At 30.4% G+C, this 12,025-nt stretch overlaps 1 protein-coding gene across 1 annotated transcript in view; it reads left to right on the forward strand.

Moving 5' to 3' along the window:
- LOC130451610 (protein couch potato) overlaps positions 1-12,025 on the forward strand; it is an 889,684-nt gene that overhangs the window by 776,519 nt on the left and 101,140 nt on the right. Inside the window, exon 5 of the mRNA XM_056790748.1 lies at positions 9,274-9,336. Coding sequence (XP_056646726.1) covers positions 9,274-9,336 — 63 coding nt within the window. The remainder of the gene's footprint in view (positions 1-9,273; positions 9,337-12,025) is intronic.

Consider the following 12,025-nt stretch of genomic DNA (forward strand, 5'->3'; position numbering starts at 1 on the left):
CTCACAAGCTACAGCAACATAATCAGAACGTTGTTTTATTTTACTATCCTATCACGTCGAATTTGTTGTATTTTTTGTTACGATGTCGAAGCCTGTACCGACAAAGTTTCATTATAAATATTATATTGTATCTATGTACCAGCACCACTATTACTGCCCCAAATAAAGTATTTTTGAGTATCCCAAGGAAGAAAAAATATGAAAAAATAGTGTGAGGCAATCTAAAAGGACAGTAGTAGGAATTCTGTTCTATTAAATACAAGTATTTAATCGCTTTTGTTTTGAGGATCTTTTCGAGGTAAATAGGTATTTTGATTTTTTTAATGGCTATTCAAAACTTAAAACAAAACGATACAGATAGCTTGATGTATTATTGTACCAATAATGTAGTGTTTTAAGGTATAGGTAATTTAACATTTTTGCATTGGGGTGGCATCCGAGAAAAAAAGGAACACCACCGGTTTTTCAGAACTAATAATTCACGTTCAACATAGAGTAAATTTGCTAGAATATTTTTTTAATTTGAAAATGAAATCGGTTACAATGTGCTACGGACATATTCTTTTTTCATAAAAACTTTTATAAAACTACATAAAGTTGACCGATACCTTGTGCTATTTAGCAGTTTAGAATACTATAACACGTAAAAAACAGTATTTCCCTATCTTATTTTAATTATGTTTTGATGAAAATTAGACACTTCTTTACTCGAATACCATAAGTCCAACAAAATAGAAGTCGAATTTGCTTCAAACTGAGTGTAATATATTTGTATAAACTTTAACAATTGGTATCTCAAAACTAAGAGGTTCCGTGCACATAAAATCTTGTTTTTGCCGCATGAATATGTCATTCTATCGTTCTGTTCGTTCATCTGGTTCATCTCGCTGATTTTAGCAGTCTAAAAATTGTTATTGCTGGTAATATAACAAGCGATTGCAAGGAAATCTATTTGGGGCAAGTTGTCTAAAAAACTCTTTGTCGTTAATCTGTAGTATTTTGTCAAACAGATCAGCTACTCTCCTACATAAAGGGCGCTGATGACGTTGTACCTATTTAGAAGAGATTTTAGGCGGTATAAAATATATACAAACTTCGAAACTTTGTAAGTTTATTAAGACTAATCATGTTGACTAGAAATACACACCATTATTCTTGTAAAATTAATTTGCATTTATTTTCGTTAAAACAGAAAATACATTTCTCAAATTTGCCTAGCCCATTATGCTCTGTTTTCTAAGAAAATTAAAATAAAATGGCATATGTGCTTATCCCTTTAATCACTTTCACCCTTCAGTTAACATGCTGATGATGTAGTAGAAATTTTATAGACTGTGTTAAGTACATAGGAAAGTGACCGATTCTTATGTAAATAAAAAAAGTGTTCAATTCTATTTTAAAAAAAAGTAAGTTTGACAATCTGTAACCACTTCTGGAAAAAAAAATAAGAATATTTATAATAACACTAAAAATGAGTTTTCAACACCCTTTAATTTATTCATCTGATGTATTGAAAGAAAGTCGTCGCAAAGTAAAATCAAATCCAAACATATTTACTGCTAAATATGACGCCTCAAAGTATTTATTTGTACAAAAAATATGAAAAGTGAGCTTTTTATTCAAAATAGAACAATATATCTATTTTAAGTAGGTGTTTTCTCTGTGAAAACTTTTGAGGAAAATTGAAGAAGACAATGTAATAATCAGCATGCTGTCAGTTGTAACAGATATAAGTTATCTACGAAAAACATTTATATTGTTGGTAAACGTAGGTTTTGTCCAAAACTTTTAATTAAACTCATTATTTCAAAGCAGAAATATTTTTCAAAATGGTCGCTCTAGAAATATTATATAGCTAAGATCTAAGACTCTGGCTCCAAAATTTTTCACTATTATTCTCCATTTTGATTAGCCCTTTTGCCACTTCTTTCCACTCGACTGTTCTTACCTCATCCATATCTTGGGCTCTTGCAGTCATTCATACTGTTTGCGTACTTCTATAATTTTTTCACCTTTCCTTACAGTTCCTTTCCTTTCCCTCCAGTTTCCTTTCTTACAGTTGTCTGCTGTGGCATTCTAACCATCTAGCTCTTTGTGCTTTAACTATTTGTGTTGTTTCCGGCTTCTTTTATTTTGTTCGTATGTCTCTTCTCAAGATAACTTTTGTTATTTGGAAAGAAGCATATAAATTCCTTAGGGTCTTTTATTCATCATACTTCCCGTTTTTTCACATCTTTCTTTGTCATTTTCCATATTTCCATACTCTCTCATTTCTACTACCCTTTAAAGAGTCAGTATTTCTTCAAGTTCTGTAACTTTTCAGAATTTTATTCTAGATTTGTAGATTTCACCGTTACTCATAGATAATCAAATTTAGTGGTTTACATATTTGCGGCCAGTACGCTATTCATATTTCGCCCACCTCCACTGACCTTTTAAATTTAATACTTCTGTTCACAATCTTTCAAATTACATTTTTTATCAATAAAATTTCAGCATTATAATTTGAAAACTAAGGTTTCGTGTAAGATCCTTGATTCTTATTTCAGGGCAAAGAATTGTTAAGACATTATTATAAACAAATATAATTTCAATGTCTATGATTGTAAAAGCAATACATTTTTGTGGGCCTTTGAATTCGCTAAATCATTTATCATATTTTCGTACAAAAATTTATTTATTCATAAAACAACTAAAGCGTTCAGCATGTTTTTGATTGAGAAAAGTTCTCACTTTTCAGGCAAGAACAGCTTTTCTCACCAGATTAATATGACACTGGTGTGTACGCATTTTTGAACTAATTCTGTTTCTATATCACTAGGGTACATAACTAACTTTTTTATAAAAACTAAGGTCTACAATGAATAAACTAGTTGTCCTTTATTGAGTTTATTCAGAAATTCTTCTTATAATAAAAGCTATTATAAGGTTAGTATAAACTGCTGCTTAAAGCTTTATCTCTAATATCTGGTACCCTTATTAAGTATAACGATGAAAATCCTAGATAAGACGGCTGCTTATGAGCAAATAGCATCAATAGAGAATTATAAAGAATAGTTTATATAATAGAATAAATATGGCAAACTTATTTTCCTATCAAATCCCAGAAACATCATTTTTATTATGAAAATTATAACCCATATCTTTTGATACGGGGGTTGCTACTAAAGTTTTAAGATATGGCAATACTGATATGAATATATCAAATCTGACATTGCTATCACCAAGTTTGACATTTTTAATCTTTACTCAGAACATGTCATACGAGTGCTATTTGAATTATTCACAGATATATGGAACATTCATCTTGGTCAATAAATGCAATTAAATGGCGAACATTTTCGTTCGATGATCAAACTAATAGCAGTATGCCGATCAACTCTCGTTGACTTGTGAGGATGGGGCACCATCTCGAGCAACCGTGTTCCGCTGGTTTTCCGAATGTAATCGTGCGTTACTGGATGAATTTCGTGAAGGTTATCCAAAATCGGTGATATGGCAGAAGTGATATTGCATTTCGCTAGAAAAAAGCTCGTTTCGATTAGTGCTAAGAAATGCTGAAAAAAATACATTCGCGGTGCTTCACAAAACCCTAAACTGAACACCATCGACTGTATAGGTCTTTCAAGACGCGCCAAGTCCAACAAAAGTTGTTCACGCACGATGCACTTCGAAACAAATAGTTGTCTGTTTCCTGCAATAGCTGAACATGTCGTAGAATAATCAATTCTGATTGATTTACCAGTATTTGTTCATCCACATCTGAAGAAGCGATTGGTGCGTTCAAATCACATGTTTGGAAGTACCTCAATGGGAATGAACAATTGGTTCAAACGCAAGCAAAAGTGTATTGATCTTAACGGAGAATATGTTGAAAAACCATAACAAATAATAAATATTTGTTTTTATTTCTCTATCTCTATCTCTAACAGCTCTCGTATGTAATCAATTTCACAATATTGGAAAATGTTTAAGGATGAGGATAAGGATGATTGGTTTTGGTTTACGCATTTACTTATTCGATAACTATGTAAATATAAATTTTGATAAAGTGTTTTTTAATGAATGATTCACCGAGACCTGGAAGATACTCCTAATTAAAGAGTCATTCCGCAAATTGATTGAATTCCTCTTCGAACAGTCAATTTTAATCAAAAAATAATGTTGGATACTTCAGTATAACCTCTTAATTTTTATTTTATACACTTGTATAGTAGAGCACATTGATTGTGTTTCCAAATTGGTTCTTGCTTCGTGCCTTGGCACAACATAAATGAAGAAAAGATATTTCTTAAATCCAAAATAGATCAACTGTAAGATATACATCAGATTACGAGTCGTTTATATCACACTTATAAATGATAGTTCCTATGAGTTAATTTTGTAAAAAATACTTCAAAGGAGCTAGTTGCTTCATTTCAATTACAAATCAAAACTTACCTAGAAGAAATATTTTCGTAAAACCATGTTTGATAAACAAACAATCTGGATCTTCGTAATATGAGTGAGTGAATAGCTTCAGAACTCTTTGAAATTACGGCTTTAATATCAAGAAATTAAGCAATTAAAATTAAACTTCCTTGTTTATATTGCATTTAAAAAAAGTCAATTTAATATTATTCCATTGAACGTTTGTTGAGCTGCATAGAAAATATTAATATAGTGAGTAAAGTACCAAATACATTCTAATTTTGGAGATTTATTTTGAGTACTTAACATGCTTACGATTTTTATTTTGTTGATTGAACACTGTATTGACGCAAATATTGTGGTGAGCTTGTGTTAGTTTATTCCATGATGAAAAAACAATTATGATTGTAGTTTAAAAGTAATAAAAATTAGGAGAGGAGATTTTTCAATGATTGGTTGTCTATAAGTTCTTTCAACAGACTCTTTTATACTAATAAATAAATATTTGAAATATATAATACAATTATAACCTGAATAAACTTGATGATGATTAATCGAAACCGACTGGCTTTGTTTGGTAAATTCCTTCAATTATACATTTCTAAAAACCTTTTTGATGTTAAAGTTACGAATTTGTCTTGATTTTAGGTCTCTTCTGATTGAGCCAGATCTTTAAACAAGTTAAAAATTGACGTTTCGACCTGTTTTTGATAGAAATTTTCGATCAGAAGAGACTTTAAATCAAGACAATTTAAAAACGACGAAATTTCTAGTGAATTGATAAACAAAAAATAAATGTGACATTAGATGAGATTTAGTGAACTGAAATCATCTTATGAACTAATCATACACTGGCTTGATAATTTGGATAAAGTGATAAAAATGTGATCAACAGTTAAGTCGCATTGGTATTGGTTCTTGAGATATATACCTACATTTTCTATTGCTTCCATTGTAAATCCACATCCAAGCAAGTCTTCATTTCTTTTTCTTTTCGATAATTTTCTCTAATTGTGTTTCTTCTTCTACTTTAATTATAATCAGATTGATTCAAAACAAAACAATTGCTTTGTTTTTATAACTTGGAGTTATACTCTTGAAATTGTTATTTCAATACTGGACTACAACTTTTCTTCAAAGAATTAGTAAATTTTTCCCCTTTCTCTAATTTCTCTCATTTCAGGTCGAAGGTAAATTGTTGCTCCTTAATCGGGCTGGATAAAGAGTAACAAAGCTTATTGAAAATATTTGAAGCTAAAAAATCATACAAGACCAAAGAATCTAGCTATTAGTTGTTTTTTCTGCACCAAAGGAAGAAAACACGCATGAATTGACTCCCATTGACGGAAGAATACAACTTTATGGCGCATTTTGCTCATTATTTTTAGAATTGAAAGATGATGAAAATAAGTTTTTCAACTATGTCAGATTACTAGAGAAAAGAAAGATATATATTAAAAGACAAGCTATCATCATGGGAAATTATTTGTAGATAATTCTCCAACCTTTCTGGTTTTGTTTCTATCTACTGTCTCAAAGCTCAGATCCCACTACGAACTTTACTTCAATTTCCATAGACGTATGAAGATTGAAGAGAGAAAGAAGTATTGTATGAGCGCCATACGAAGATTCTAGTCGTCTATCCATTTACATTTAGTACACTGGCCAACTACCTGTCAAAAACCCGGTCCGGAGGAGTAGAGAATACCCGGGTGAACACCTCGACACAAAAACTATACCGGGTTTATACCCGGACCGTGTGTCCTATGCATAAAATTTACTTAAGATGATTTAACAATTTAACTTGCCGTTTCCGACGTTTTTTATCATAAACGGACAATAAAAGTAATTTGATATAAAATGCAACAAACAATACTATGACAGTGGCGTACCTAGGGGTCTTTAGTTTATATTATCCTATTTGATTCCAGGTCATTTATTTGGAGTCTACATTACCTGTCTTAGATTTGTAGTTAAACGTTGTCTATCTACTCAAATTCATCATTGAATCATTAATATATTGTAGTTTCAATATAATCCTTGAAAGACTTTACTATTGATTAGTGTAGAATCCGCGCTAAACTGCAGACTGTGTAGTAGCAATTGCCACTACTTCTAGAGGAGATTACTGTTAATTGTGTATGTTCTATTTCTATGCCTATTTTAGACATTCGTCAATTAGAATATTTTGATTGTAATAGAAAAAATTGTTTGCCAAGAAAATTAAACTCACGCTCAATTGAACATTAACCACTATTATTATATTATTATCACTTTAATGCACGTCCATCATACGGTATATACATTATTCATGAATTTCATCAATTATATGACGTATATTATTCACCTATGGTATTGGGTGGTAATCGTAATTACGGGGTGTGATAGTAATGTCTTAAACTATGAAAATTGAGAATAATATTTCAAATATTTCAAGAAATTGCAATTTTGACGTGTTGTAGATATTTGCGGTGCTTATCCCAACAACCTAATTTCAAATAAAAACATTAAACAATTCAAACGTGACTTCTCCAACAATGCTATTCGTCATCTACGGGGGCTTTGATAGAAGATTGACTTATAAATGTTAAAATATATTCAACTTTGCAACATAATCTCAACACACTTAGTCCAACAAGCTTTTACTTCTCTCAAAGCATCAAAAAATAATCGATCATCATCCCTACATCCCTGTTTGTCTCAAAACACTTTCCAATAACCCAATTTTCAAGTAATCGGAAGGAGTCAGATCAGATGAGGCAATAAATAGTAGCGCTGTTTGGCTAGTTTTCCTGCACCAGTAGTAGAAGAATGGACAGTCGCACTCTTTTTAAGCCCTATTAAACAAAACAAAAACTGTTTTCGCTTCCTTGCAAGCCCGTCTTGCAGATGCTTTCTCCTGTATTCGTCTTTCTAGAGCATAATGTTGTATCCGAGTCTCATCTATTGTGGCAAATCGATGGAGAAATTTACTTGGGTAACGTATAACTTTTCATGCTTACGAAATTTTGATTAGCATCATGCAATAGCGGTGCTCATCATGCAGATACCTTTACTCGACCTACTTCTTGACCTTTTTTGCAAAATATTTTATACCCGTTTGATTGGAATATTTACTTATTGGACGGTCTAGCGTAATTTCATTCGACGATCTCGTACAAGAGCACATATTTTATTAATCACTTCTAATAATACCCTCAAAACGAAGCTGAGAGTATTAAGGATATTAAAACATCATATTAAACAAAAATTCCATCAAGAGTATGGCTCCAAAATAGCAGACAGAACTGGAATAGGATTTCAAGGGCCTAAAACTAAACACTTTGTGCTCTGAGCTCTAGTGTCATAAGATCTAAGCTTGTTTAGGAACACATGATTAAGTTAAATAATCTAGGCTGAAAGAATACTTTAATATATCCCTGACACACTGAAGTAGAGGGGAATGAAGTAGCGAATGACCTAAATTGACCATAACATAATATACAAGAAAATAGAAAAACCAGTAGAAAGGAATGTAGATAGGAACTGAAATAATCTACAGAGGCTGACACAGGCAAAGACATTCTTGGAAAACTACAACTGAAGATATATGGAAAGTATCCATTTAAGTAAGAATTTTCTATGAATATTATAAGGTATCTTTTCGGAGTATTGTCACCTCAATTGATCGTAGAGGACATTATAATTAGCCAAGAATGCAACGAGCAGATTCTACGACACCTCTATCTATATTTTCTTGAAGTTCTATATAGCATTAAAGTAAGGCTAGTAGGTCAACTACAAATACTGAGCATCCCACGATGCTGAAACAATAGATTCTTTGGAACACAGTGGATAATATGACACCCTTAATTACACATATATAATATCATACTAGTAAGTCACTGTCAAAAGCTAAATTAGGAAACAGCCATAGAGCACAAGAAATCGTCTATAATAAGCCCATCCCCCCTATATAAGTATTACATGTTATACCTCTAATTCAAAGAGTATGATAGGTAAGAATGGGATGTTTACATTAAAAAATCAAGCTTTTCGTGTTGCGGAATTTTTTTTAATACGTGCACTACACTACTTTGGTAGGGCACTGAGAAAGAACCAAATCCAAAGAATATTTCAATTACTACAATATTTATAGTCGTTTACCAACCTTTCTATTCACATAAAACTTCAATCAGAAAAACAGTGAATACAAATCGTTGATAGTTCGAACTACAAATCTATTATCAATTCGTGTTTTTCTTGGTATCAGTCAAGATCATATTCATCGAAGTCTTGAATGGGTACTCTGTAAATTTGCTAATTTTTTTAATACAGCACTTAAATTCAAATATATACTTTGAGGCCAATGGAATCTATAAAAATACAACTATCGTTTTCCACCTTAAATTCAATATTCCAATTTATTCCCCTCGCACAATTTCTAGAAACTCGTTCCAATTTTTCTCATTGTAGATATTGAGAAAAGTTGCAATTAGAGTATTTATTATTTTAAATATGACCGACCACCTTTATTGTTATTGTTCTATTATTATAAATTATCATAATTGAAATGTTTATATTTTACAAAAAAATGGATTAATCAACATTTAATTCAAAATGTTTCTCCAAATTTTTTTCATTTTATAGCTGTACAAATAGGGTATTATTCTACTTGTGTCTAATGGTTTTATTGCTGTACTATACGTGATAATTGGAAAATGACTTTTATGTTTTCATAACCATATTCTGATGTTTTCATAATCAAACATATTTTATTACTTTATAAATACTTCCAATTGTATATTTTGTAATAGAATAAATATAAACGAAATAGTGACACCCTGTTAGTTGTATCTCTACATTTTTTTTTACCTTTTTCAGCCAGTGGGCTTCGTGACGTTCAATACCAGGGCAGGAGCGGAAGCAGCCAAGCAAGACCTGCAGGTGGGTCAAATTTTGTATAATAGTTTAAGGCGGTTAGTCGTACGAGGTGTATAAGAAAAGAATTTGTTTCTATTTGGTTCATGGAATAATAAGGCTGAGGAGAAATTATTTATATAACTAGTATTTTTCTTTATAAAACGGAATTGTAACAAAGAAAAAAAACATGATTGGTATCAAAAAGATCAGTGGTACAAATTTTCTTAAATTCATTTCAATAATTTTCAATTATTAAATACCCATATGAAAATATAACGCACAAAATATTTGTAAGATACTACTTGAATTGAATAGTTAGTTCTTCAATGGATAGTTCACCTCAATTCCAACTATTATTATTGACCACGTTCCAGGGCGAAGTGATTTTATTGAGAGAGAATTGAGTGAAATAGATAATCATTAATAATAATTGAGAATTTTGAAGGGCCAAGATACTTAAAAATTTGATCAGGATCATTTTTCATTCACATTATTTCAAAAATAATGATTACAACTTCTATTACTCCTCTTATTTGAGTGTATATTTTTTTATTTTCAGCAGTTCTACTTTTTCTTCTCACTTTATATTCATTTCATTCAGATCATTATCCACGTTGTTTCTTTTGTTAACTATCCTTCTTTTAATATGTTCGTATAACTCAACAATCTTATTCTCTGCTCTTTGATGTATAAATGTATACACTTCTCGAGTTATTCATCAAAATGACTGTTCTCATTAGTGAAAGTATTATAATGTCTGTCATGGAATATGATGTTGAATAACATATGAACATTAAATTTCAATGAAGATGTCTGCAATGGAAATGTAATCAATTTTCATGTTGTAATGTAATTAATTGAAAGGTGGACATGTCAAAAACCTGTACGGTTTTCATCCCCAAACATAGATTAAATAATATAAAACACATGGACGATTTGTTGGTTCATGGAGGTTAATGATTATTCATGTAAAGAATTCCGTATGGGTAAATACAAACATGAACACTTAACCAACATATTCTTCTTCATCATCATTATGCGAATTTTCGGCTACTAAAAATACTCCATCTTTGAACCATTCTGAAAGAAATAATGGCGGAAATAGATTGAATGTGGTGTTAAGGGCATTGATACCAATGATAGTATTTTGAAGGAGATTGATTCAAATTATCTGTTACCTTCGTACTTTGTGTTCATTAGAAAAATTCACTGTATTCTTATACTTTGTAAAAGATATTGAGAAAACTTACAAATCCATATATTTTTCTTGTGATGAAATTTGGAAAGTTCATTCAAATGGAATGCTTTCACTCATCAAAGGAAGTAGCAATTTTATTTTCAATCATTTTTTGATTGATTGATTTCGTATGTTAAAGCACGAAAAACATAGGTTATGACAAATAAGTCGAACACAACATTATATATAAAAAAATATGCTTAAGTATCGACAAAGACAATGTCAAGTATATTCCTTTTAAACTAGGGAAATAATTAGGGAAACAGATTCTTTTTTGAGTCACCTCGTACATTTTTATTCCTTTTTTTTTACCTAATCTCTAACCATAGAATCTAGTATAACAAAATCAACACAAATTTCCACACACATTTATATACACTCCCTATATTACAGATAAAAATTTAAAAATAGAGGAAAATATGATTACTTAATAAACTCACAAAACACGAAGAAAAGCAAGAGGTCAATAATTTTGCTTATATTAAAGAATTAACTCTGGTAAAAGCAATAGAATGCAATTTATTGTTTAAATTTAGTTGTCTGGGTAGGAAGGATTTACTTGTACTAAAGTTGGATCTTTAATAAAGCTGGGCAAGTTTTAATATTAACTTGTAGATTTAGAGTTTACTTGAATATTTAAAATAAACTCTAGAAATATGTTTCGAGATAAATTAAAAGTTTTCCTCCGTTTTTAAACATTCCCTAATGATAAATTCCTCTGTAACATATCCCTTAGCGAAGCATGCCATAAACTGCCAAACCATCGCACTACCGTGTGTCACTACCAAAACCCCACCCATTAGCAGTGGCGTAACCGGAAATTTGTTGATCGAATTTGATAAGTAGAAACGATTAGATTATAAAATTTTCTTAAAATGTTTTTAATTTTAGGTCTCTTCTGTTTTAGGTCTTTATCAAAATATGATATTGACACTGAAAATTTGCTTATTTTTATGATCTATAGATCACCTTCATCATGAATATCAAAATAAGTATAAAATGAACTTACAACTTTGTTGTTTAGATTTTAGTTTAGTGAAATATTTGGTTGATGTATTATGTCCTCTATGACTAATATTAGTATCATATGTATTGAAATAATACGATAATTGCTGGGGACCAAAGAAAAAATTTATTTTTCTTATTGGAACAAAGTTCTAAGTTGATTTTATCCTTATTTTGATATTTTTGATGAAAGTGATTTATCAATCGATATAAATAAGCTAATTTATCTTTCTTTTGAAACCTATCAAAAAAAAACTAATTCTAAAACAGAAGAGACCTAAAATCAAGAACACTTAGATGCATTAATATATCAAAAGGTAGGTTTTTTAATTATTTTTGAAAGATAGATAAACTTAATTTGGTGAAGACTTCTTTTTTAATAAGTTTTTAAAAAAAGATAAAAGTCTTTATTAAAGTATATCATATTATATATAATTTTTATTTCTAATTTTAAAATAAAAAAACCTAAAA

Source organism: Diorhabda sublineata, chromosome 1 (genome assembly GCF_026230105.1).
Source record: "Diorhabda sublineata isolate icDioSubl1.1 chromosome 1, icDioSubl1.1, whole genome shotgun sequence".
In the NCBI taxonomy this organism is placed as follows: Eukaryota; Metazoa; Arthropoda; class Insecta; order Coleoptera; family Chrysomelidae; genus Diorhabda; species Diorhabda sublineata.